General features: G+C 49.0%; 2 protein-coding genes and 1 pseudogene across 3 annotated transcripts in view; all 3 read right to left on the bottom strand.

Annotated features, from left to right (window-relative positions):
- The window catches only part of LOC309870608 (glucokinase regulatory protein-like), an 878156-nt pseudogene that overhangs the window by 680265 nt on the left and 169896 nt on the right, over positions 1–27995 (bottom strand). The gene's annotated exons all lie outside the window — the stretch shown is intronic.
- LOC309871803 (intraflagellar transport protein 172 homolog) lies at positions 188–20962 on the bottom strand. The gene is made up of 8 exons (XM_082745251.1): positions 20868–20962; positions 20407–20549; positions 19439–19532; positions 19262–19326; positions 18898–19078; positions 18571–18680; positions 18328–18457; positions 188–377 (listed from the first exon to the last, which is right to left on the bottom strand). Exons 3-8 carry the CDS (start codon positions 19472–19474, stop codon positions 279–281), a joined length of 621 nt encoding a protein of 206 aa, XP_082601377.1. The 5' UTR covers positions 19475–19532; positions 20407–20549; positions 20868–20962; the 3' UTR covers positions 188–278.
- On the bottom strand, positions 20890–27995 carry LOC309871799 (intraflagellar transport protein 172 homolog). The gene is made up of 7 exons (XM_082745247.1): positions 27906–27995; positions 25129–25272; positions 23565–23779; positions 22543–22666; positions 22051–22144; positions 21068–21190; positions 20890–20983 (listed from the first exon to the last, which is right to left on the bottom strand). Exons 2-4 carry the CDS (start codon positions 25132–25134, stop codon positions 22552–22554), a joined length of 336 nt encoding a protein of 111 aa, XP_082601373.1. The 5' UTR covers positions 25135–25272; positions 27906–27995; the 3' UTR covers positions 20890–20983; positions 21068–21190; positions 22051–22144; positions 22543–22551.

The following is a 27995-nucleotide window of genomic DNA, read 5'->3' as shown; positions in this document are numbered from 1 at the left end:
AGGGGCCAGTACAGTTGGTATGGAAAAACCCATCTCAGTCCCTTGGAAGTGAGAGGACACAGCCCTATTGAGAGAAGACAGCACAGTTCCTCTGAGAGGAGTAGTCGCAGTTCCTCACAGAACTCACTGTAGTCCGTCTGAAAGAAATGGACGCATTCCCTGTGGGAGGCACAGACACAGTCATTCTGAGCAGAGCCAACAGAACCAATTTGAAAGGGGCCAGTACAGATCATGTGGGAAAACTTATCTCCGTGTCTAAGAGGTGAGAGGACACAGCCCTACCGAGGGAAGACAGCACAGGTCCTCTGAGAGGAGTGGTCGCAGTTCCTCAGATAGAACTCACTGTAGTCCCTCTGAAAGAAATGGACGCAGTCCCACTGAGAGGAACGGAGACAGTCTCTCTGAGCAGAACAACAGAACCAGTCTGAAAGGGGCCAGAACAGTTGGTGTGGGAAAACCCATATCAGTCCTTGGAAGTTAGAGGACAAAGCACTCTTGAGAGAAGACAGCACAGTCCCTCTGAGAGGAGTAGACGCAGTTGCTCAAGGGAACTCACTGTAGTCCCTCTGAAAGAAGTGGATGGATTCCCTCTGGGAGGAACAGACACAGTCATTCTGAGCAGAGCGAACAGAACCAATTTAAAGGGGCCAGTACAGTTCATGTGGTAAAACCTATCTCCATGTTTTGGAGGTGAGAGGACACAGCCCTACTTTGGAAGACAGCACAGGTCCTCTGAGAGGAGTGCTTGCAGTTTCTCAGATACAACTCACTGTAGTCCTCTGAAAGAAATGGACGCAGTCCCTTTGAGAGGAACAGACAGGGTCATTCTGAGCAGAGCCAAAAGTACCACTTTGAAAGGGGCCAGTACAGTTCATGTGGGAAAACATATCTCCGTGTCTTGGAGGTGAGAGAACACAGCCATACTGAGGGAAGCCGGCACAGGTCCTCTGAGAAGAGTGGTCGCAGTTCCTCAAATAGAACTCACTGTAGTTCCTCTGAAAAAAATGGACGCAGTCACACTGAGAGGAACAGAGATAGTCATTCTGAGCAGAACTAACAGAACCAGTATGAAAGGGGCCAGTACAGTTGGTGTCGGAAAACCCATTTCAATCCCTTGGACGTGAGAGCACACAGCCCTATTGAGAGAAGACAGCACAGGCCCTCTGAGAGGAGTGGTCGCAGTTCCTCAGAGAGAACTCACTGTAGTCCCTCTGAAAGAAATGGACGCCGTCCCTCTGAGAGGACCAGACACAGTCATTTAGAGCACAGCGAACAGAACCAATTTGAAAGGGACCAGTACAGTTCATTCGGGAAAACCTATCTCCATGTCTTGGAGGTGAGAGGACATAGCCCTACTGAGGGAAGACAGCACAGGTCCTCTGAGAGGAGTGGTCGCAGTTCCTCAGAGAGAACTCACTGTTTTCCCTCTGACAGAAATGGAGAGTCCCTCTGAGAGGAACAGAGACAGTCATTCTGAGAAGAACCAACAGAACCAGTCTGAAAGGGGCCAGTACAGTTGGAGTGGGATAAACATCCAGTCCCTTGGAAGTGAGAGGACACAGCCCTATTGAGAGAAGACAGCACAGGTCCTCTGAGAGGAGTGGTCGCAGTTCCTCAGAGAGAACTCACTGTAGTCCGTCTGAAAGAAATGGATGCAGTCCGTCTGAGAGGAACAGACACAGGCATTCTGAGCAGAGCCAACAGAACCAATTTGAAAGGGGCAAGTACAGATCATGTGGGAAAACTTATCTCCGTGTCTGGGAGGTGAGAGGACACAGCCCTACTGAGGGCAGACAAAACAGGTCCTCTGAGAGGAGTGGTCGCAGTTCCTCACATAGAACTCACTGTAGTCCCTCTGAAAGAAATGGACGCAGTCCCACTGAGAGGAACGGAGACAGTCTCTCTGAGCAGAACCAACAGAACCAGTCTGAAAGGGGCCAGAACAGTTGGTGTGGGAAAACCCATATCAGTCCTTGGAAGTTAGAGGACAAAGCACTCTTGAGAGAAGACAGCACAGTTCCCATGAGAGGAGTGGTCGCATTTCCTCAGAGAGAACTCACTGTAGTCCCTCTGAAAGAAATGGACGCAGTCCCTCTGAGAGGAACAGACACAGTCATTCTGATCAGAGCCAACAGAACCAATTTGAAAGGGGACATTATAGTTCATGTGGGAAAACCTATCTCCATGTCTTGGAGGTAAGAGGACACATGCCTACTGAGGGAAGACAGCACAGGTCCTCTGAGATGAGTGGTCACAGTTCCAAAGAGAGAACTCTCTGAGTACGTCTGAAAGAAATGGATGTAGTCTTTCTGAGAGGAAGAGACACAGTCATTCTGAGCAGAGGCAACAGAACCAATTTGAAAGGGGCCAGTACAGATCATGTGGAAAAACTTATCTCCGTGTCTAGGAGGTGAGAGGACACAGCCTTACTGAGTGAAGACAGCACAGGTCCTCTGAGAGGAGTGGTCGCAGTTCCTCAGATACAACTCACTGTAGTCCCTCTGAAAGTAATGGAGCAGTCCCTCTGAGAGGAACGGAGACAGTCATTCTGAGTAGAGCCAACAGTATCAATTTGAAAGGGGCCAGTAGAGTTCATGTGGGAACACCTATCTCCATGTCTTGGAGGTGAGAGGACATAGCCTTACTGAGGGAAGAAGGCACAGTTTCTCTGAGAGGAGTGGTCGCAGTTCCTCAGATAGTAGTCATTGTAGTCCCTCTGAAAGGAATGGACGCAGTCCCCCTGAGAGGAACAGAGACAGTCTTCTGAGCAGAACCAACAGAACCAGTCTGAAAGGGGCCAGTACAGTTGGAGTGGGATAACCATCCAGTCCCTTGGAAGTGAGAGGACACAGCCCTATTAAGAGAAGACAGCACAGGTCCTCTGAGAGGAGTGGTCGCAGTTCCTCAGAGAGAACTCACTGTAGTCCGTCTGAAAGAAATGGATGCAGTCCGTCTGAGAGGAACAGACACAGGCATTCTGAGCAGAGCAAACAAAACCAATTTGAAAGGGGCAAGTACAGATCATGTGGGAAAACTTATCTCCGGGTCTGGGAGGTGAGAGGACACAGCCCTACTGAGGGCAGACAGCACAGGTCCTCTGAGAGGAGTGGTCGCAGTTCCTCACATAGAACTCACTGTAGTCCCTCTGAAAGAAATGGACGCAGTCCCACTGAGAGGAACGGAGACAGTCTCTCTGAGCAGAAACAACAGAACCAATTTGAAAGGGGCCAGTACAGTTGGTGTGGGCCAGTACAATCCCTTGGAAGTGAGAGGACAAAGCACTATTGAGAGAAGACAGCACAGGCCCTCTGAGAGGAGTGTTCGCATTTCCTCAGAGAGAACTCACTGTAGTCCCTCTGAAAGAAATGGACGCAGTCCCCCTAACAGGAACAGACACAGTCATTCTTATCATAGCCAACAGAACCAAATTGACAGGGGGCAGATCAGTTCATGTGGAAAACCTATCTCCGTGTCTTGGAGGTGAGAGGACACAGCCCTACTGAGAAAAGACAGCACAGGTCCTCTGAGAGGAGTGGTCGCAGTTCCTCAGAGAGAACTCACTGTAGTCCCTCTGAAGAAATGGATGCGGTCCGTCTGAAAGGAACAGACACAGTCAATCTAAGCAGAGCCAACAGAATCAATTGGAAAGGGGCCAGTACTGTTCATGAGGGAAACCTATCTCCGTTGTTTGGAGGTGTGAGGACAAGCCCTACTTAAGGAAAACAGCACAGGTCCTCTGAGAGGAGTGGTCGCAGTTCCTCACATAGAACTCACTGTAGTCCCTCTGAAAGAAATGGACGCAGTCCCACTGAGAGGAACGGAGACAGTCTCTCTGAGCAGAACCAACAGAACCAGTCTGAAAGGGGCCAGAACAGTTGGTGTGGGAAAACCCATATCAGTCCTTGGAAGTTAGAGGACAAAGCACTCTTGAGAGAAGACAGCACAGTTCCCATGAGAGGAGTGGTCGCATTTCCTCAGAGAGAACTCACTGTAGTCCCTCTGAAAGAAATGGACGCAGTCCCTCTGAGAGGAACAGACACAGTCATTCTGATCAGAGCCAACAGAACCAATTTGAAAGGGGACATTATAGTTCATGTGGGAAAACCTATCTCCATGTCTTGGAGGTGAGAGGACACATGCCTACTGAGGGAAGACAGCACAGGTCCTCTGAGATGAGTGGTCACAGTTCCAAAGAGAGAACTCTCTGAGTACGTCTGAAAGAAATGGATGTAGTCTTTCTGAGAGGAAGAGACACAGTCATTCTGAGCAGAGGCAACAGAACCAATTTGAAAGGGGCCAGTACAGATCATGTGGAAAAACTTATCTCCGTGTCTAGGAGGTGAGAGGACACAGCCTTACTGAGTGAAGACAGCACAGGTCCTCTGAGAGGAGTGGTCGCAGTTCCTCAGATACAACTCACTGTAGTCCCTCTGAAAGTAATGGAGCAGTCCCTCTGAGAGGAACGGAGACAGTCATTCTGAGTAGAGCCAACAGTATCAATTTGAAAGGGGCCAGTAGAGTTCATGTGGGAACACCTATCTCCATGTCTTGGAGGTGAGAGGACATAGCCCTACTGAGGGAAGACAGCACAGGTCCTCTGAGAGGAGTGGTCGCAGTTCCTCAGAGAGAACTCACTGTTTTCCCTCTGACAGAAATGGAGAGTCCCTCTGAGAGGAACAGAGACAGTCATTCTGAGAAGAACCAACAGAACCAGTCTGAAAGGGGCCAGTACAGTTGGAGTGGGATAAACATCCAGTCCCTTGGAAGTGAGAGGACACAGCCCTATTGAGAGAAGACAGCACAGGTCCTCTGAGAGGAGTGGTCGCAGTTCCTCAGAGAGAACTCACTGTAGTCCGTCTGAAAGAAATGGATGCAGTCCGTCTGAGAGGAACAGACACAGGCATTCTGAGCAGAGCAAACAAAACCAATTTGAAAGGGGCAAGTACAGATCATGTGGGAAAACTTATCTCCGGGTCTGGGAGGTGAGAGGACACAGCCCTACTGAGGGCAGACAGCACAGGTCCTCTGAGAGGAGTGGTCGCAGTTCCTCACATAGAACTCACTGTAGTCCCTCTGAAAGAAATGGACGCAGTCCCACTGAGAGGAACGGAGACAGTCTCTCTGAGCAGAAACAACAGAACCAATTTGAAAGGGGCCAGTACAGTTGGTGTGGGCCAGTACAATCCCTTGGAAGTGAGAGGACAAAGCACTATTGAGAGAAGACAGCACAGGCCCTCTGAGAGGAGTGTTCGCATTTCCTCAGAGAGAACTCACTGTAGTCCCTCTGAAAGAAATGGACGCAGTCCCCCTAACAGGAACAGACACAGTCATTCTTATCATAGCCAACAGAACCAAATTGACAGGGGGCAGATCAGTTCATGTGGAAAACCTATCTCCGTGTCTTGGAGGTGAGAGGACACAGCCCTACTGAGAAAAGACAGCACAGGTCCTCTGAGAGGAGTGGTCGCAGTTCCTCAGAGAGAACTCACTGTAGTCCCTCTGAAGAAATGGATGCGGTCCGTCTGAAAGGAACAGACACAGTCAATCTAAGCAGAGCCAACAGAATCAATTGGAAAGGGGCCAGTACTGTTCATGAGGGAAACCTATCTCCGTTGTTTGGAGGTGTGAGGACAAGCCCTACTTAAGGAAAACAGCACAGGTCCTCTGAGAGGAGTGGTCGCAGTTCCTCACATAGAACTCACTGTAGTCCCTCTGAAAGAAATGGACGCAGTCCCACTGAGAGGAACGGAGACAGTCTCTCTGAGCAGAACCAACAGAACCAGTCTGAAAGGGGCCAGAACAGTTGGTGTGGGAAAACCCATATCAGTCCTTGGAAGTTAGAGGACAAAGCACTCTTGAGAGAAGACAGCACAGTTCCCATGAGAGGAGTGGTCGCATTTCCTCAGAGAGAACTCACTGTAGTCCCTCTGAAAGAAATGGACGCAGTCCCTCTGAGAGGAACAGACACAGTCATTCTGATCAGAGCCAACAGAACCAATTTGAAAGGGGACATTATAGTTCATGTGGGAAAACCTATCTCCATGTCTTGGAGGTGAGAGGACACATGCCTACTGAGGGAAGACAGCACAGGTCCTCTGAGATGAGTGGTCACAGTTCCAAAGAGAGAACTCTCTGAGTACGTCTGAAAGAAATGGATGTAGTCTTTCTGAGAGGAAGAGACACAGTCATTCTGAGCAGAGGCAACAGAACCAATTTGAAAGGGGCCAGTACAGATCATGTGGAAAAACTTATCTCCGTGTCTAGGAGGTGAGAGGACACAGCCTTACTGAGTGAAGACAGCACAGGTCCTCTGAGAGGAGTGGTCGCAGTTCCTCAGATACAACTCACTGTAGTCCCTCTGAAAGTAATGGAGCAGTCCCTCTGAGAGGAACGGAGACAGTCATTCTGAGTAGAGCCAACAGTATCAATTTGAAAGGGGCCAGTAGAGTTCATGTGGGAACACCTATCTCCATGTCTTGGAGGCGAGAGGACATAGCCTTACTGAGGGAAGAAGGCACAGTTTCTCTGAGAGGAGTGGTCGCAGTTCCTCAGATAGTAGTCATTGTAGTCCCTCTGAAAGGAATGGACGCAGTCCCCCTGAGAGGAACAGAGACAGTCTTCTGAGCAGAACCAACAGAACCAGTCTGAAAGGGGCCAGTACAGTTGGAGTGGGATAACCATCCAGTCCCTTGGAAGTGAGAGGACACAGCCCTATTAAGAGAAGACAGCACAGGTCCTCTGAGAGGAGTGGTCGCAGTTCCTCAGAGAGAACTCACTGTAGTCCGTCTGAAAGAAATGGATGCAGTCCGTCTGAGAGGAACAGACACAGGCATTCTGAGCAGAGCAAACAAAACCAATTTGAAAGGGGCAAGTACAGATCATGTGGGAAAACTTATCTCCGGGTCTGGGAGGTGAGAGGACACAGCCCTACTGAGGGCAGACAGCACAGGTCCTCTGAGAGGAGTGGTCGCAGTTCCTCACATAGAACTCACTGTAGTCCCTCTGAAAGAAATGGACGCAGTCCCACTGAGAGAAACGGAGACAGTCTCTCTGAGCAGAAACAACAGAACCAATTTGAAAGGGGCCAGTACAGTTGGTGTGGGCCAGTACAATCCCTTGGAAGTGAGAGGACAAAGCACTATTGAGAGAAGACAGCACAGGCCCTCTGAGAGGAGTGTTCGCATTTCCTCAGAGAGAACTCACTGTAGTCCCTCTGAAAGAAATGGACGCAGTCCCCCTAACAGGAACAGACACAGTCATTCTTATCATAGCCAACAGAACCAAATTGACAGGGGGCAGATCAGTTCATGTGGAAAACCTATCTCCGTGTCTTGGAGGTGAGAGGACACAGCCCTACTGAGAAAAGACAGCACAGGTCCTCTGAGAGGAGTGGTCGCAGTTCCTCAGAGAGAACTCACTGTAGTCCCTCTGAAGAAATGGATGCGGTCCGTCTGAAAGGAACAGACACAGTCAATCTAAGCAGAGCCAACAGAATCAATTGGAAAGGGGCCAGTACTGTTCATGAGGGAAACCTATCTCCGTTGTTTGGAGGTGTGAGGACAAGCCCTACTTAAGGAAAACAGCACAGGTCCTCTGAGAGGAGTGGTCGCAGTTCCTCACATAGAACTCACTGTAGTCCCTCTGAAAGAAATGGACGCAGTCCCACTGAGAGGAACGGAGACAGTCTCTCTGAGCAGAAACAACAGAACCAATTTGAAAGGGGCCAGTACAGTTGGTGTGGGCCAGTACAGTCCCTTGGAAGTGAGAGGACAAAGCACTATTGAGAGAAGACAGCACAGTTCCCATGAGAGGAGTGGTCGCAGTTCCTCAGAGAGAACTCACTGTAGTCCCTCTGAAAGAAATGGATGCAGTCCCTCTGAGAGGAACAGACACCGTCATTCTGATCAGAGCCAACAGAACCAATTTGAAAGGGGACATTATAGTTCATGTGGGAAAACCTATCTCCATGTCTTGGAGGTGAGAGGACACACGCCTACTGAGGGAAGACAGCACAGGTCCTCTGAGATGAGTGGTCACAGTTCCAAAGAGAGAACTCTCTGAGTACGTCTGAAAGAAATGGATGTAGTCTTTCTGAGAGGAAGAGACACAGTCATTCTGAGCAGAGGCAACAGAACCAATTTGAAAGGGGCCAGTACAGATCATGTGGAAAAACTTATCTCCGTGTCTAGGAGGTGAGAGGACACAGCCTTACTGAGTGAAGACAGCACAGGTCCTCTGAGAGGAGTGGTCGCAGTTCCTCAGATACAACTCACTGTAGTCCCTCTGAAAGTAATGGAGCAGTCCCTCTGAGAGGAACGGAGACAGTCATTCTGAGTAGAGCCAACAGTATCAATTTGAAAGGGGCCAGTAGAGTTCATGTGGGAACACCTATCTCCATGTCTTGGAGGTGAGAGGACATAGCCTTACTGAGGGAAGAAGGCACAGTTTCTCTGAGAGGAGTGGTCGCAGTTCCTCAGATAGTAGTCATTGTAGTCCCTCTGAAAGGAATGGACGCAGTCCCCCTGAGAGGAACAGAGACAGTCTTCTGAGCAGAACCAACAGAACCAGTCTGAAAGGGGCCAGTACAGTTGGTGTGGGAAAACCCATCTCAGTCCCTTGGAAGTGAGAGGACACAGCCCTATTGAGAGAAGACAGCACAGGCCCTCTGAGAGGGGTGTCGCATTTTCTCAGAGAGAACTCACTGTAGTCCCTCTGAAGAAATGGATGCGGTCCGTCTGAAAGGAACAGACACAGTCAATCTAAGCAGAGCCAACAGAATCAATTGGAAAGGGGCCAGTACTGTTCATGAGGGAAACCTATCTCCGTTGTTTGGAGGTGTGAGGACAAGCCCTACTTAAGGAAAACAGCACAGGTCCTCTGAGAGGAGTGGTCGCAGTTCCTCACATAGAACTCACTGTAGTCCCTCTGAAAGAAATGGACACAGTCCCACTGAGAGGAACGGAGACAGTCTCTCTGAGCAGAAACAACAGAACCAATTTGAAAGGGGCCAGTACAGTTGGTGTGGGCCAGTACAGTCCCTTGGAAGTGAGAGGACAAAGCACTATTGAGAGAAGACAGCACAGTTCCCATGAGAGGAGTGGTCGCAGTTCCTCAGAGAGAACTCACTGTAGTCCCTCTGAAAGAAATGGATGCAGTCCCTCTGAGAGGAACAGACACAGTCATTCTGATCAGAGCCAACAGAACCAATTTGAGAGGGGACATTATAGTTCATGTGGGAAAACCTATCTCCATGTCTTGGAGGTGAGAGGACACACGCCTACTGAGGGAAGACAGCACAGGTCCTCTGAGAGGAGTGGTCACGTTCCTCAGAGAGAACTCACTGTAGTCCCTCTGAAAGAAATGGAGAGTCCCTCTGAGAGGAACAGAGACAGTCATTCTGAGAAGAACCAACAGAACCAGTCTGAAAGGGGCCAGTACAGTTGGAGTGGGATAACCATCCAGTCCCTTGGAAGTGAGAGGACACAGCCCTATTGAGAGAAGACAGCACAGGCCCTCTGAGAGGAGTGTTCGCATTTCCTCAGAGAGAACTCACTGTAGTCCCTCTGAAAGAAATGGACGCAGTCCCCCTAACAGGAACAGACACAGTCATTCTTATCATAGCCAACAGAACCAAATTGACAGGGGGCAGTACAGTTCATGTGGAAAACCTATCTCCGTGTCTTGGAGGTGAGAGGACACAGCCCTAGTGAGAAAAGACAGCACAGGTACTCTGAGAGGAGTGGTCGCAGTTCCTCAGAGAGAACTCACTGTAGTCCGTCTGAAAGAAATGGATGTAGTCCTTCTGAGAGGAACAGACACAGTCATTCTGAGCAGAGCCAACAGAACCAATTTGAAAGGGGCCAGTACAGATCGTGTGGGAAAACTTAGCTCCGTGTCTAGGAGGTAAGAGGAGACAGCCTTACTGAGTGAAGACAGCACAGGTCCTCTGAGAGGAGTGGTCGCAGTTCCTCAGAGAGAACTCACTGTAGTCCGTCTGAAAGAAATGGATGTAGTCCTTCTGAGAGGAACAGCACAAGCATTCTGAGCAGAGCCAACAGAACCAATTTGAAAGGGGCCAGTACAGTGCATGTGGGAAAACCTATCTCCGTGTCTTGGAGGTGTGAAGACAATCCCTACTTAGGGAAGAGAGCACAGGTCCTCTCAGAGGAGTGGCCGCAGTTCCGCAGAGAGAACTCACTGTATTCCCACTGAAAGTAATGGACGCAGTCCCTCTGAGAGAAACAGAGACAGTCAATCTGAGCAGAACCAACAGAACCAGTCTGAAAGGGGCCAGTACATTTGGTGTGGGAAAACCGATCTCAGTCCCTTGGAAGTGAGAGGAAACAGCATTATTGAGAGAAGACAGCACAGTCCCTCTGAGAGGGGTGGTCGCATTTTCTCAGAGAGAACACACTGTAGTCCCTCTGAAAGAAATGGATGCGGTCCCTCTAGGAGGAACATACACAGTAATTCTGAGCAGAGCCAACAGAACCAATTTGAAAGGGGCCAGTACAGTTCATGTGGGAAACCTATCTCCGGTTTTTGGAGGTGTGAGGACAAGCCCTACTTAGGGAAGACAGCACAGGTCCTCTGAGAGGAGTGTTCTCAGTTCCTCAGAGAGAACTCACTGTAGTCCCTCTGAAAGAAATGGACGCAGTCCCACTGACAGGAACAGTGACAGTCATTCTGAGAAGAACCAACAGAACAAGTCTGAAAGGGGTCAGTACAGTTGGTGTGGGAAAACCCATCTTAGTCCTTGGAAGTGAGAGGACACAGTCCTATTGAGAGAAGACGCACAGGCCCTCTGAGAGGAGTGGTCGCAGTTCCTCAGAGAGAACTCACTGTAGTCCCTCTGAAAGAAATGGACGCAGTCCCTCTGAGAGGAACAGACACAGTCATTCTGAGCAGAGCCAACAGAACCAATTTGAAAGAGGCCAGTAAGTTCATGTGGGAAAACCTATATCAGTTGTTTGGAGTTGTGAGGACAAGCCCTAATTAGGGAAGACAGCACAGGTTCTCTGAGAGTAGTTGTCACAGTTCCTCAGAGAGAACTCACTGTAGTCCCTCAGAAAGAAATGTACGCCGTCCCTCTGAGTGGAACAGACACAGTCATTCTGAGCAGAACCAACAGAACCAGTCTGAACGGGGCCAGTACAGTTGGTGTGGGCCAGTACAGTCCCTTGGAAGTGAGAGGACAAAGCACTATTGAGAGAAGACAGCACAGTTCCCATGAGAGGAGTGGTCGCAGTTCCTCAGAGAGAACTCACTGTAGTCCCTCTGAAAGAAATGGATGCAGTCCCTCTGAGAGGAACAGACACCGTCATTCTGATCAGAGCCAACAGAACCAATTTGAAAGGGGACATTATAGTTCATGTGGGAAAACCTATCTCCATGTCTTGGAGGTGAGAGGACACACGCCTACTGAGGGAAGACAGCACAGGTCCTCTGAGATGAGTGGTCACAGTTCCAAAGAGAGAACTATCTGTGTACGTCTGAAAGAAATCGATGTAGTCTTTCTGAGAGGAAGAGACACAGTCATTCTGAGCAGAGGCAACAGAACCAATTTGAAAGGGGCCAGTACAGATCATGTGGAAAAACTTATCTCCGTGTCTAGGAGGTGAGAGGACACAGCCTTACTGAGTGAAGACAGCACAGGTCCTCTGAGAGGAGTGGTCGCAGTTCCTCAGATACAACTCACTGTAGTCCCTCTGAAAGTAATGGAGCAGTCCCTCTGAGAGGAACGGAGACAGTCATTCTGAGTAGAGCCAACAGTATCAATTTGAAAGGGGCCAGTAGAGTTCATGTGGGAACACCTATCTCCATGTCTTGGAGGTGAGAGGACATAGCCTTACTGAGGGAAGAAGGCACAGTTTCTCTGAGAGGAGTGGTCGCAGTTCCTCAGATAGTAGTCATTGTAGTCCCTCTGAAAGGAATGGACGCAGTCCCCCTGAGAGGAACAGAGACAGTCTTCTGAGCAGAACCAACAGAACCAGTCTGAAAGGGGCCAGTACAGTTGGTGTGGGAAAACCCATCTCAGTCCCTTGGAAGTGAGAGGACACAGCCCTATTGAGAGAAGACAGCACAGGCCCTCTGAGAGGGGTGTCGCATTTTCTCAGAGAGAACTCACTGTAGTCCCTCTGAAGAAATGGATGCGGTCCGTCTGAAAGGAACAGACACAGTCAATCTAAGCAGAGCCAACAGAATCAATTGGAAAGGGGCCAGTACTGTTCATGAGGGAAACCTATCTCCGTTGTTTGGAGGTGTGAGGACAAGCCCTACTTAAGGAAAACAGCACAGGTCCTCTGAGAGGAGTGGTCGCAGTTCCTCACATAGAACTCACTGTAGTCCCTCTGAAAGAAATGGACACAGTCCCACTGAGAGGAACGGAGACAGTCTCTCTGAGCAGAAACAACAGAACCAATTTGAAAGGGGCCAGTACAGTTGGTGTGGGCCAGTACAGTCCCTTGGAAGTGAGAGGACAAAGCACTATTGAGAGAAGACAGCACAGTTCCCATGAGAGGAGTGGTCGCAGTTCCTCAGAGAGAACTCACTGTAGTCCCTCTGAAAGAAATGGATGCAGTCCCTCTGAGAGGAACAGACACAGTCATTCTGATCAGAGCCAACAGAACCAATTTGAAAGGGGACATTATAGTTCATGTGGGAAAACCTATCTCCATGTCTTGGAGGTGAGAGGACACACGCCTACTGAGGGAAGACAGCACAGGTCCTCTGAGATGAGTGGTCACAGTTCCAAAGAGAGAACTCTCTGAGTACGTCTGAAAGAAATGGATGTAGTCTTTCTGAGAGGAAGAGACACAGTCATTCTGAGCAGAGGCAACAGAACCAATTTGAAAGGGGCCAGTACAGATCATGTGGAAAAACTTATCTCCGTGTCTAGGAGGTGAGAGGGCACAGCCTTACTGAGTGAAGACAGCACAGGTCCTCTGAGAGGAGTGGTCGCAGTTCCTCAGATACAACTCACTGTAGTCCCTCTGAAAGTAATGGAGCAGTCCCTCTGAGAGGAACGGAGACAGTCATTCTGAGTAGAGCCAACAGTATCAATTTGAAAGGGGCCAGTAGAGTTCATGTGGGAACACCTATCTCCATGTCTTGGAGGTGAGAGGACATAGCCTTACTGAGGGAAGAAGGCACAGTTTCTCTGAGAGGAGTGGTCGCAGTTCCTCAGATAGTAGTCATTGTAGTCCCTCTGAAAGGAATGGACGCAGTCCCCCTGAGAGGAACAGAGACAGTCTTCTGAGCAGAACCAACAGAACCAGTCTGAAAGGGGCCAGTACAGTTGGTGTGGGAAAACCCATCTCAGTCCCTTGGAAGTGAGAGGACACAGCCCTATTGAGAGAAGACAGCACAGGCCCTCTGAGAGGGGTGTCGCATTTTCTCAGAGAGAACTCACTGTAGTCCCTCTGAAGAAATGGATGCGGTCCGTCTGAAAGGAACAGACACAGTCAATCTAAGCAGAGCCAACAGAATCAATTGGAAAGGGGCCAGTACTGTTCATGAGGGAAACCTATCTCCGTTGTTTGGAGGTGTGAGGACAAGCCCTACTTAAGGAAAACAGCACAGGTCCTCTGAGAGGAGTGGTCGCAGTTCCTCAGACAGAAGTCACTGTAGTCCCTCTGAAAGGAATGGAAGCAGTCCCCCTGAGAGGAACAGAGACAGTCATTCTGAGCAGAACCAACAGTACCAGTCTGAAAGGGGTCAGTACACTTGGCGTGGGAAAACCCATCTCAGTCCCTTGGAAGGGAAAGGACACAGCCCTATTGAGAGAAGACAGCACAGGCCCTCTCAGAATAGTGGTCGCAGTTCCTCAGATAGAATTCACTGCTGTCCCTCTGACTGAAATGACGCAGTCCCACTGTGAGGAACAGAGACAGTCATTCTGAGCAGAACCAACAGAACCAGTGGGAAAGGGGCCAGTACATTTGGTGTGGGAAAACCCATCTCAGTCCCTTGGAAGTGAGAGGACAAAGAACTATTGAGATAGACAGCACAGTTCCTCTGAGAGGAGTAGTCGAAGTTCTTCACAGAGAACTCACTGTAGTCCGTCTCAAGGAAATGGACGCATTCCCTCGGGGAGGAACAGACACAGTCATTCTGATCAGAGACATCAGAACCAATTTGAAAGGGACAGTACACTTCATGTAGGAAACCTATCTCCGTTGTTTGGAGGTGTGAGGACAAGCCCTACTTAGGGAAGACAGCACAGGTCCTCTGAGAGGAGTGGTCACGTTCCTCAGAGAGAACTCACTGTAGTCCCTCTGAAAGAAATGGAGAGTCCCTCTGAGAGGAACAGAGACAGTCATTCTGAGAAGAACCAACAGAACCAGTCTGAAAGGGGCCAGTACAGTTGGAGTGGGATAACCATCCAGTCCCTTGGAAGTGAGAGGACACAGCCCTATTGAGAGAAGACAGCACAGGCCCTCTGAGAGGAGTGTTCGCATTTCCTCAGAGAGAACTCACTGTAGTCCCTCTGAAAGAAATGGACGCAGTCCCCTAACAGGAACAGACACAGTCATTCTTATCATAGCCAACAGAACCAAATTGACAGGGGGCAGTACAGTTCATGTGGAAAACCTATCTCCGTGTCTTGGAGGTGAGAGGACACAGCCCTAGTGAGAAAAGACAGCACAGGTACTCTGAGAGGAGTGGTCGCAGTTCCTCAGAGAGAACTCACTGTAGTCCGTCTGAAAGAAATGGATGTAGTCCTTCTGAGAGGAACAGACACAGTCATTCTGAGCAGAGCCAACAGAACCAATTTGAAAGGGGCCAGTACAGATCGTGTGGGAAAACTTAGCTCCGTGTCTAGGAGGTAAGAGGAGACAGCCTTACTGAGTGAAGACAGCACAGGTCCTCTGAGAGGAGTGGTCGCAGTTCCTCAGAGAGAACTCACTGTAGTCCGTCTGAAAGAAATGGATGTAGTCCTTCTGAGAGGAACAGCACAAGCATTCTGAGCAGAGCCAACAGAACCAATTTGAAAGGGGCCAGTACAGTGCATGTGGGAAAACCTATCTCCGTGTCTTGGAGGTGTGAAGACAATCCCTACTTAGGGAAGAGAGCACAGGTCCTCTCAGAGGAGTGGCCGCAGTTCCGCAGAGAGAACTCACTGTATTCCCACTGAAAGTAATGGACGCAGTCCCTCTGAGAGAAACAGAGACAGTCAATCTGAGCAGAACCAACAGAACCAGTCTGAAAGGGGCCAGTACATTTGGTGTGGGAAAACCGATCTCAGTCCCTTGGAAGTGAGAGGAAACAGCATTATTGAGAGAAGACAGCACAGTCCCTCTGAGAGGGGTGGTCGCATTTTCTCAGAGAGAACACACTGTAGTCCCTCTGAAAGAAATGGATGCGGTCCCTCTAGGAGGAACATACACAGTAATTCTGAGCAGAGCCAACAGAACCAATTTGAAAGGGGCCAGTACAGTTCATGTGGGAAACCTATCTCCGGTTTTTGGAGGTGTGAGGACAAGCCCTACTTAGGGAAGACAGCACAGGTCCTCTGAGAGGAGTGTTCTCAGTTCCTCAGAGAGAACTCACTGTAGTCCCTCTGAAAGAAATGGACGCAGTCCCACTGACAGGAACAGTGACAGTCATTCTGAGAAGAACCAACAGAACAAGTCTGAAAGGGGTCAGTACAGTTGGTGTGGGAAAACCCATCTTAGTCCTTGGAAGTGAGAGGACACAGTCCTATTGAGAGAAGACGCACAGGCCCTCTGAGAGGAGTGGTCGCAGTTCCTCAGAGAGAACTCACTGTAGTCCCTCTGAAAGAAATGGACGCAGTCCCTCTGAGAGGAACAGACACAGTCATTCTGAGCAGAGCCAACAGAACCAATTTGAAAGAGGCCAGTAAGTTCATGTGGGAAAACCTATATCAGTTGTTTGGAGTTGTGAGGACAAGCCCTAATTAGGGAAGACAGCACAGGTTCTCTGAGAGTAGTTGTCACAGTTCCTCAGAGAGAACTCACTGTAGTCCCTCAGAAAGAAATGTACGCCGTCCCTCTGAGTGGAACAGACACAGTCATTCTGAGCAGAACCAACAGAACCAGTCTGAACGGGGCAGTACAGTTGGTGTGGGCCAGTACAGTCCCTTGGAAGTGAGAGGACAAAGCACTATTGAGAGAAGACAGCACAGTTCCCATGAGAGGAGTGGTCGCAGTTCCTCAGAGAGAACTCACTGTAGTCCCTCTGAAAGAAATGGACTCCGTCCCTCTGAGTGGAACAGACACAGTCATTCTGAGCAGAACCAACAGAACCAGTCTGAAAGGGGCCAGTACAGTTGGTGTGGGAAAACCCATCTCAGTCCCTTGGAAGTGAGAGGACAAAGCACTATTGAGAGAAGACAGCACAGTTCCTCTGAGAGGAGTGGTCACAGTTCCTCAGAGAGAACTCACTTTAGTCCCTCTGAAAGAAATGGACGCAGTCCCACTGAGAGGAACAGAGACAGTCACTCTGAGCAGAAACAACAGAACCAGTCTGAAAGGGGCCAGTACAGTTGGTGTGGGAAAACCCATATCAGTCCTTGGAAGTTAGAGGACAAAGCACTCTTGAGAGAAGACAGCACAGTCCCTCTGAGAGGAGTAGACGCAGTTGCTCAGAGAGAACTCACTGTAGTCCCTCTGAAAGAAGTGGATGGATTCCCTCTGGGAGGAACAGACACAGTCATTCTGAGCTGAGCCAACCGAACCAATTTCAAAGGGGCCAGTACAGTTGGTGTGGGAAAACGCATCTCTCTGCGAAAACCCATCACAGTCCCGCTAAGGAGAGACTCCAACACAGCTGCCCCAGGGAGTGGCTCATACATGATCTGTCTGAAGATTGCAAGGGCTCCTCAAAGACGTCTCCTAGGGACCACACAAAAAATACTCCAAAGTTTAGAGGCCTTTAGCTAACAGATGAGAAGAGATTCGTCCTCATTATTCACTGACTGGCTCAAGCCTTCACTGACCTGCCCCTTTGGTGGCTTCTTTCCTGCTTGGCCACTGCCTTTGATACCAGCACCCTCAGCAATTAGAGCCTCTATGCTGCTCTACCTGGGGGAAGGGAGGGCGGGAATGGGTCTGTAATTTCTCTAAGTAAATAAAGGGGCGATAATTGATCTCCACCTAGAAAGCCCACTCGTCGTGCTGCATTGGGGAACGGAGCGTGAAGGGATATTGGATGTCGCGCAAAGGGATGGAATGGGAGGAAGGGGCCCTGAAGCCATGTTTGGGGCTCTAAACCCCACCTAGAGCTTCCCGTGGCAGGGCCTCAGAGGAGGCAGTCGTGTCACGTGACTCACTCCAGCCTCAGCCCCCTAGGAAGCTGCCAGGCAGATGCAGACCTTGAGACCTAATATCGTATTTCTCTGAATCAAAGATGCATCATTTACTTTGTTTTAGATAGCACGAGTGGGGTGGGGCAGAGGGAGAAGAAGAGCGAATCTAAGGCAGATTCCGCACCCAGTGCAGAGCCCAATGCAGAACTTGATCTCACAATCCTAGATCATGTGCTGAGCCGAAAATTAATAAGAGTCAGATGCTTTACCCACCAAGTCCCCCAGGTACCCCAGATACATCATTTAAAACTTCACATGCAGGGCGCCTGAATGGCTCAGCGGGTTAACCCTCTGCCTTCAGCTTGGGTCATGATCTCAGGGTCCTGGGATGGAGAGGGTCCTGCTGAGCAGAGAGCCTGCTTCCCCCTGTCTCTCTGCCTGCCTCTCTGCCTACTTGTGATCTCTCTCTCTGTGTCAAATAAATAAATAAAAATTTAAAAAAATATATAAAACTTGATATGCAACCCAATTTCTAAGATAATAAAATGTGATTATATATATGTTTCGGAATTGATGAAACCTACTGACTTGGCTTAGCCGGCTAGATTCTTCTCTTTAGGAGCTTCTGTGTAGAGGAGGAGGCTCTGCTTTCTTCCTGGCTTCCTTCTGGCCCCAGCTCCGGCCTCTGGATTTGCCCTTCCAGCTCTGGTCCCAGGTCTGCCCCCTCCCTCACAGAGCCTCCTTCCCTCTCAGTCGGGACCTCACCCGCCTCTGAACTCCACTTCAAATCACATCCTTGATCTTCACCGAGGTACTCAGTTAGCTGAGCCACAGTGGTGTCCAACTTCCCCCAATTTCAGGCTGTTAGGCGTTCTGCCTCAGATCCCCTTTTATAGTTTTCATAGTTCTGGCTCTAGCATCTAGCAAGCACTCAGCAGGTACCTGCCGCCTGAGCGAAAATGAGAGGCCCAGGAGGAAAAAGCAATGTCTGAGGAGGAATGCTGGCTGTGCGGGCGGTCCTGGAAGTGGGCGTCCAGGAAGGGTGGAGCCCGCCTCACCTTCATCCAGCACTTTTCCTCCAGGCTGCTGCTGCCTGAGCCCCGCACCTTGAGGTAGCAGTCGACGGCACGGCTATACTCTCCAGCCTGCTCCCACTGGTGAGCTTGGTCCACGAGCCCCTCCATGCCCCTGAGATGAGAGTACACGTGACCAGGACAGGCTGGGCAGCGTGGCCTATCCCGTGCACACCTTGTGACCCAAGCTCCAGCCCTGCCCACACTTGCTGCCTCCTGGCGTCATACCTGGCCCCTTTCTTGGTAGCCTCCCGCTCATACTCTTCCCTCAGAACCTCCAGCTGGCCCCGCACATAGTCCTTGTAGATCCACAGAGCGTCGCTCCATAATCCAGCCTCCTGCTCAGATTTCCAGGTATCAGGAAGGCAGAGGCCGGCATGACACCTTCCCACTGCCACACAGGTGCTCTATACTATGGGCCACGGATCCCTAGGTCCTTGCACCTCTCTTCTCCTCCTTGTCTCCTTCCCCCTCTCCAGGGCTAACTCTCTGGATCTTTCCCAGTAGTATTGGTTAGTGTAGTGCTCTGTGGGTTCTTACACTCTCTTGCCCTACCTTATAATAATTGAAGGCCAGGCCCGGTCTCTGGGCCCGAAGCAGCAGCCCTTCTGCTTTCTGAATGTCCTTCTCCTCCAAGGCCCCCCGGGCCTGCCCCACAAGCGCCTCGGCGACAGTGTCAGGATCGTGGGCCTCGGCCACACGCTGAGCTGCTTCCCAGTCCTGGTTATGGACGAACCTGCTCCCAGAAGAGGACACAGGGGAGGCTCAGCACAGGACTGAGGCCTCAATAGTGGGAGACAGACAGCCATATCAGAGGGGGTAGAAGATTTATTGGTACTAGGTTCAGGTGAAGGTGGCCATGCCAGGTCCTGGGGCTGCGGCTGGGAGGACGGGTATAAGGAATTGACGGGTAACTCACATGAGGGCTGCTTCCTTGGGCTTACCAGCCCTGATGAATTCAGCTTCGGCCTCTTCAAATTTACCCTGTAGGGACAGAAGGGCAGCCGCACACGATCAGAAGCAGATTGCCATCATGGCAGCCGGGAGACAGGAGGAGGTCCAGGTTAAAAGCAAGGGAGGAGGAGCACATCCATACCTCATCCTCCAGGTACAGAGCATATGGGAGATGCATTTCAGGGGTTTTGTGCTTGAGGGCCAGCCGGGAGAGTTCAAAAGCAAATTCAAATGAGCTGAAATGGAAGGTGTAGGTAAGGTCTGCCTACTCAGTACTTTCATTTTATGAGAGGCGGAGCAGGGCAAGAGATAACAAATAGGGTAGAGACGGGGCCAGGGGAGGGAAAGGACAGACTGAGAAGACAACCCATGTGAAGTGACACAGAAGCACACAGACACGTAAAGGAGGACGGGGGTCAGGGGACACTTGGAAAAGCCTGTGCTTCCTGCGACCAGTGGGCATAAAGGAATGGGATGGGCGCGAGGCAGGGGACCGCAGTGAGCCTCACAGCACTACTATGCCTCTAGAGCGAGGGCTCCGGGTTCCCCACCACTTCCTCCTGAGCCACATTTATACTAGCAGAAAAACTGTCTCTCTACAACATTGACTACCCTCAGCCATCTGACTCCATGCAGGATTATTACTGGTCTTTGTAACATTTGCTTAAGAAAAGCTCTTTTTGCATTTAACAGAAGCCCACTTCTGTTACTCAGAAGTCAATTACTGGCTTAGTGCACCTTTGCTTTTAAAAGCTCTTCTCTCTGGGGCACCTGCCTGGCTCAGTCTGTAGAATGAGGGACCCTTGATCTGAGGTTGAGTTCAAGCCCCACACTGGCTATAGTAATTGCTTAAAAAGGTCTTTTTGAAAAAGAAGGAAAAACGCGGATCACTTCCCATCTTCTTAGAACAGCTAAACACGGTTCTGAGCCCCCGGGGAACAGGGGCAGAGCTACTGATTCATTCCTTGCCTCTCCATCACGTTCTTCCAAGGATTTCTTCACTCCTGCCTCCCTTTTCAGAAACACTTCTCAGCTATACAGCCGTTTTCCTTGTCTATGTAGAGGCTCTGTCTCGAAAGGGTCCAGTGCAGAGAAGCCGTGGGGCCTCACCAGTTGTCGGCGGCGCGGTCCACGGCAGCTGCCTGGAGTCCGAGCTTAGTGAGCAGTCTCACTGAGGATGCTCCTCCCAGGCTCTTTGCCCACAGATAGGCCACGTGCTTGTGGGCATCAGCTCCTCTGTGAGCATTGGTCACCTGTGAAGCAAAGCCATTTGGCAATCCTCCCATGCAGGGCCACAGGGCTGCTCCCTTCCCCTCTCTGACCGGACTGCAGCTTTGACAAAGGTCAGGTCTTTCTACTAGAACAGGGATACGGCTCAGTTTTGGGGTCTGTTAGCCTGCTCAGGGTCCAAGGATGGACTTTAGGTAGTCCACAGACCCCTCATACCGCATGTGAACTTTTGCCTGTCGGTATGGGTGTTTTTCAAAGAGACCCACGACCAGATCAGAATGTGTCACTTGAGAGTGGGGAAGAGGGACGGGCGTGTCCCCAGAGTGACCTGGACTCCTTACCCGGTAAGCCTCCTCCCAAAGCCCATTGACCGGTCCATGTTCACTGTTGCCTTCCACTCCTGAGCCTCGAGGTAGTGAGACTCGGCCTCCTGCAGTCGGCCTTCAGACTCCAGCTCCTGGGGAAAGGAGGGTCAGGATGGGGTGAGGGGGACGTGGGGCCTGTTCGGGGAAGAGATGGCCGAGACCGGAGAAGGGCTCACCTTGCCCAGGCGTAGGTGTGTGTCACTGAGATCTGGGTGGTGCTTCCCTACCAGGCGGATCATATCATCATCCAGCTTGTGCTCCCTCTCCCTCTGGCGTTCCCCTGCTCCTGTGCGGACACTCTGTCAAATAAGTGAACAAAATTTTAAAAAAGAGAAAAAGAATGAAGGAAGAAATGAATAATAAATGGAAGGAAAAGAGGACAGAGGGAGAGAAAACAGAAAAGTGGGCTCAGGAACTAAGAAATTACCTTGCAATGTCATACACGGTGAGTTCAGAGGCCCTAAAGCAATGTCATGCCCCTGCGTAATTCTAAACTCCCCAGTTAACAACATACAGGTAATAAAGCTTTTTCTGTTTTGTTTTAGAGAGGGATGGAGACACGGGTGGGGCAGAGGGAGAGGGAAAGAGAGAATCTTCAACAGACTCCATGCCCAGCGTGGAGCCCCTCGGGGTGCTTGATCTCAGAAGCCTGAGATCATGACGTGAGCTGAAATCAAGAGTCCGACAGTTAAGATTGAGCTATCCAGGCCCCCCTGGTAGTAAAGTTTTAAATCAGGAATATGGAAGTGGCAATCTCTGTACCCCTTCAATTTGGTGTTGAAATCTTTTTTACAGTAAGCTGGAAGGGCTATAGCAGGAAAGTTGTCAAAGAGTTGCCTGATACAGGGGCACCTGGGTGGCTCAGTGGGTTAAGCCGCTGCCTTCGGCTCAGGTCATGATCTCAGGGTTCTGGGATCGAGTCCCGCATCGGGCTCTCTGCTCAGCAGGGAGCCTGCTTCCTCCTCTCTCTCTCTCTGCCTGCCTCTCTGCCTACTTGTGACCAATCTCTGTCAAATATATAAATAAAATCTTTAAAGAAAAAAAAAAAAGAGTTGCCTGATACACTCTGTTCTCCAGAACAGCTCTGCCAGGTGTTCAATTTGGCACTGTGGCAGTGTCCAGAAGGAGATTTTGGTGCAGTAGGCTATCAGCTGCTTACCTGGCTAGGTCCCACACATGTCAACTCAAACTTATTCTTGTAAATGCTTCTCCGGAGGCAGCAGTCAAACTGTTTCACTCCACCAGAGTGTGCCCTAGAAGGGAAAGCGACAACATAAAAGGTAACAGGCATCAGAAGGATATCTGGAGACACCCTTGAAACCCAAGTTCTAGAATCTAGGAAAGAGTTAGCAGTAAAAGGGCTGGCAGTTTGGGGAAGTACCAGATGGAAAGAGGTGGCACTCACAGGACGCCAGGATAGTGATGGGAGGAAAGGGAGAAATCAGCCCCGCCTACAGAATTCTTTGTCTCTTTTGGCTTCCCATAAAGTGTGAATTTCTCTTTCCTGCCGTTAATGTCATATTTTTAGGTTGAAGTCAAAAGGGAAGAAGAGAGTCTCTAGTTTCAGGGAGAGTGCTTTAGGCTAAGGCCGGATTTTTTCCTAGTTTGGAGAAAGTCACCCAGGCAGAAAGGGATTACTAGTAAAATGCACCGCACAGAGTCATGAGCCATCCCGTTTCCAGGCCAAGGCAGTGACGGTATATACGTTGGCAATCTCCTTGCGCTTTGCCTCTTCCCAGATGCTTCTTCGAGGGCTCCAGTTGAGTACCCGAAGTCTGAAATTAAGGAGGTGGATTTCAGAAGAGATGGAGACTGAGCAAAAGGATGGAAATGGGTGTGTAACAGAAGGCAATGAGTCTCGCTGTAGTAGAGAAGAGAGGAAGGGAGAGAGAACACACATGCTAGGGAATCTCAAAGGAGAGGACTCAAAGGTTCAAAGGAAGGAAGGTGGGAAAATCAAGCCAAAAGGAAAATGGGGTGAGAGCGATAGGAGTGGAGAAAACAATAGGAGATCATGGCTGGTGAGAAAAATGAGCTGTAACAAGGGACAAAGAAGGAAAAAGAAACAGAAAACAGAAGGAAGAGACCCAGAAGACATCGAAGGGGATAAAAGGACAGGACTAATAAAGCTGATGTGAGGGGACCGGGGCCCTTTATTTATTTTATTTATTTAATTCACCCTTCCATCATCCATCCCTTTCTTCCTTCCTTCCTTCACCAAACACTTAAGCATACATTATGTACTGGATGCTAATTTAGCCACCGGAGATTTCAAAAGAAAAAAAAAAACGCCAAAAACGAATAGGCCCTCTTCTCATGGGCATTTCAGTTTAGCCAGGTAACTATAAACACCAAAGTGTAATATCATGCGACAAACACTGAGCCAGTGGTCTGAAAAGAGGCAACGGTAATACAAAGAGAGTGGAGATGAATTCCACTGTGGAGTCCCAGGCAGAGGCACAGAGACACAAAATCCTGGTGTATTGTGGAACTGCCAGAGTCCCAGCAGATGGTGGGAGCAGGAAAAGGGAAGTGAGTGAATTAAAACCTGAGGATCTCTTCAAACCTATACTTGCTTTCCAACCATTCTCCCACTCTGGTTGAAAATAAGTGGGCTAGAGCAAGGTGTACACAGGGAAAGTAGGCAGAAGATGCACATGGAAAGGGACCCACCTGTCATAACTTCCCAACACAACAGACTGGCCCCCAGGGCTTGCAGCAGCGGTGGTGAACTCCCGCTCCTGAGGGTCACGGCTGTAATCAAAAGTTTGTAGCACGCGGCCTTCCTTTCCATAGGCTACAATTCTGCGATCACAGCCTGCAGCCACGATGCTGTTGGTTGCCCAAGCCAAGGCATAGGGCGGGCATGGCTGGATAACCGACTTCCCCTAAGACAGAAGTAAAGGGTTCCAATCGCTCTGACTCTGACAGCCTCAGCCAGGGATTCTTCCTTTCTAGTAAAAATTTATACCCTGTATAAATCTTCCAACATTTTCCCACCCAAACACATCCTAATCTAGAGAACTTCACAAACTGTCTTTAGGTTTTATACTCTTACACACGTATGTATGACATACACACACACGTCTGACATTGTCCGCAAGAGGAAACCTCAAAAGGCTTGTATGTTGAGTTCTTTAGTAAACACCTATAAGGCCCCCAAAGGGACATATCCTACATTATCTAACACTGGGTAGGTCCACATGGAGCATACAACTCTTTCTTTACAGAAGAAATAAATTTAATTATTACATGAGTAATTCTTTTTCTTAAACTCTTTTGGCTTCCAATAAAGTACGAATTTCTCTTTCCTGCCTTTAATGTCATATTTTTAGGTTGGAGTCAAAAGGGAAGAAGAGATTCTCTAGTTTCAGGAGGAGAGTGCTGAAGGCTAAGGCCAGAATTTTCCTAGTTTGCAGAAAGCCATCCAGGCAGAAAGGGGCTACTTTCTTTCTTTCTTTTTTTTTTGTTTTTAAATTTTAGTTATTTAAGGCATCTCTACACCTAATATGGAACTCAAACTCACAACCCTGAGATCAAGAGTCACATGATCCACCAACTGAGCCTGCCAGGCACCCCTCTATGAGGAATTCTTAAGGAAAGTTATTCAAACAATAGAGAATTACATCAAGTAAAACATAAACATTCCTTTTATCCCCCACCCTTTCCCTTTCCTCTCTTGAGAATGACTTTTTAAAATGATTTATACATATAAATACACTTTTTACATAGATAATAATTTTCACTTTCCCTTACTCTCAGAATCCTATCCCCTCGATTCCTCATTGCCCACAAATATTAAGCTGTGGCCTCCCGAATAAAAATCTTCTCTGTGAATGCATCTAAATGTGCCCCCGCCAACCACCTCAATCTTAATGTTCAACCTCCCCTAGGAGGGATCTTGGATTTCTTTACCCCCATCTCACAGCATCCTTTAGTCCTACCCGTGACTCTCCAGAGCCTTCATCTTCGAAGAAATACCTAACAATGGTGCCATCTGCATGACCAGAGAGAATTCCTTTCCCAGAGGAACTAAACAAGTGAGTGAATTAAAAGGAAGAGGAAGAGGAAGAAGAAGAGGAAGAGATTACTCTGTCTCACCAAGAAATCCTGCTTCTGTGTCAAACATTACCCTACCTGGGCTCCCTGCTACCAGTCCACCCCATCTTCCATATTATAGTCTCCAATGAGGCTATAGACCCCATGAACAAATTGACACACACAGTACTCTCTTCACCTTCATGTCAGCTGGTTTGGTGGAGAATTTATCTCTCCGCTCCCCATGTTCATCATATAGCACCACCACTCGGTCCACTGTGAAGACCGCAAACTTGGCATTGTTCTAGGACCAAGCCATGCAAGTCACCTTTGCAGCTCCATCCTGCAGAGGCAGAGGGGGCAAAAATAAGCGCAGCTGTTCGTCTAGAGTGACAAAAGAATTTTGGTTCCTTTAGCTCTACTGTGACTTTGGTCAATTCTCCACATCATAGTCCTTAAAACAAAAGATGCACCATGGTCTCCACAGCTATAAACCTCTGGCCCAGGAGAACAAGGTGCTTTAGAAACCCATAATGCAAATACACTTCGAGGTGACTCACAGAATGAAGTGTACCGATGGGCCCTTGCAATGGCCTTGCTCCCTCATAGCTCAACTGAAATAAAATCAATTGGTCTGATAAGTTTTTTTTTTTAATAGGTTCTGGTCTTCGACCATTCATTCAATATATACATTTTTTTTCATTCAATATTATTTTTTAAAGGTTTTATTTATTTATTTGACAGAGAGACAGCGAGAAAGGGAACACAAGCAGGGGGAGCGGGAGAGGGAGAAGCAGGCTTCCCAGTGAGCAGGGAGCCCAATGTGGGACTCAATCCCAGGACCCTGGATCATGACCTAGCTGAAGACACTTCATGAGTTAGCCACCCAGGCACTCCTCATTCAATATTTTTTGAATACCACACTGAGAAAGGAATGTAGTCAGGGGCTAAGAGGAAGACAAAGAGCAAAATATGGTCCCTGTCCCCAGGCTAATAACATGTGCAAACAGGAAAAATTCCATTAGAGAGGCCTGTACAAAGCACGATGATAGTTTGGAGAAGCCTGAAATCTGAAATCGTTTTATGTTTAAATGACCAACTTTAAGGTTTGAAGAATTGGATGTAGTTAAATGGGGGAAGTTATCTGAAGTAGAAGGAATGATAGGAGCAAAGGCAAATCTCATTAAGAGACAGTAATTTAATACAGCTGAAACTATCTTGCAAATAGAACAGAAGAAGTAAGGCAGGAAAAACAGGGAGGCCAGCGCAAAAAAACTTTTTGAAATTTGGCCAAGGTGTTTAGGCTTATTTGGTAGGAAAAAGACAGTGAAAGTTCTGGAATGGGGAGTAAAACAATCAGAGTTGAGATTTAAGATGAAATTGCCACCGCTTATGTTTTTTAATCACCCCCCCCAAACTACGCACTGCTCAGAAGTCCAATTTTGAAGTGATCATCTCCCAGTCGACTATTCTCTTCCACGTCTGTCCACCACCTGGTCCTCAACGGTTCTTCACTAGGGACTTCCCTCCTTGAAATAAAACATTTAGCCTCTGCTCCAATTGTGTGATTAATTACTAGGGCTCCAGAGCTCTGGTTTGAAACTTTGTTACTTGTCACTCCTAACCCAGGTACCTCCAAAGTCCCAGGTTTAAAAGGCCTTTTTTCCCCCTCCCCCCATCAAAATCCTCAGAGTCAGAAAATAGCCACACCACCACCTTTACCCCCCCTTCCACTGCTTGATTAAATTAGGTTTGAAGGGCTGAGGGTTCCTTGTTTTCCTTGCTCATCATCTTCCTTCATCATTTTGCCAATCCTGGGCCTTTGCCCTACCCTGCATCATGACATCTTATTTTGAAAGACTGAAGGGGATTTTCACTTCCAATTATTCCATTAGGGTAAAGGAATTTTTAAATTACAATTTGGGGGCAGTTTCCTGAGCAATGAGCACTTCTCTCTTTTGTTCTAATTTCCCTCTATTCTCCTAATACCACATTCGCTGTGAAGCCTTCCTCATTCCTCATAGCACTGCCTGAGGATTCAATGGGGACCTTTAACAAGATCTTTCCATAGACTAGGCAGTTTGATAGATGCTCAATATGCATTGTCCTTTTACTTCATAACGCTGAGACAGAGATGATTATGCATATTTTACAGATGGGGAACCTGAGGTTCAGAAAAGTTAAGTAATTGGCTCAAATTTACATACACAGTTCGTAAGGGGGTGGAACCAAGATTTATATCCCCGTATGTCTGACTCCACAAACCACAATCCTAACTCTTTAAATGATGCTGTCTGGCTACATAGCAAACATTCACTAATGGCAGATACTATCATTAGCTTTGTCTGAGTCTATCCTTTATATTTTGAATGTTCTCTCTCCTCTATCAGATTCTACAGGGCTTTTTAGTTCGCGAAGGCTTTTGTGAACTCTTCCCCCAAACCCCCTCAGGTTGCTATCATTGTTACTCCCATTTTCCCAATGAAGCCGCTGGGTGGGCGCTCAGAGACTGTGTGCCGAGGGCTTCAGGTCAGCGGGATTGGACCATTTATTGAAAGTGCAGCTGGCACTAGGACTTGAGTGCTGGTCTCCTACCTCCAAAACCCAGCCTCTCTTCAGCATGGTTCCTCTCCCGGTGCCCAGCCTTTTCCGAATCTGAGATCTTCATCATCAGAACGAATGTGAGGTCTTCCGCACTCCGTCTTGGGGGCTTTTACCTAAAGCGCTCGTTTATCCGGGCGCAGACTTAGGCTCGCTGTTTCCATGTACGCCCAGCACGGGGCCTCGTACAAAACTGATGTCAAAGGAAACGGACGAAAGCTACCGCGGTTAGCGGTCCGTCCTGCTACTGCACACTACCGACCGAGCAGAGATTCCGCATACAGTAGGCGCTCACCATCGTGAGATTTCAGTTCCCCCCACTTCTCTGGGAACGTTAAGTCTGGCGGGGGAGGGAAGAGGCACGCAACTCCTCACCTGAGGACTCAGCAGGGACCTCAGGTGCTTCAACTGCCAGACGAACACCTGTCTCTCGGATGCCACCAATCAGCGACAACTCCCGTGGTT

Source organism: Mustela nivalis, assembly GCF_964662115.1.
Source record: "Mustela nivalis genome assembly, chromosome: 8".
Classification (NCBI taxonomy): Eukaryota; Metazoa; Chordata; class Mammalia; order Carnivora; family Mustelidae; genus Mustela; species Mustela nivalis.
The sequence above is the reverse complement of the archived record's forward strand: the minus strand, read 5'-3'. Positions and strand labels throughout refer to the sequence as shown.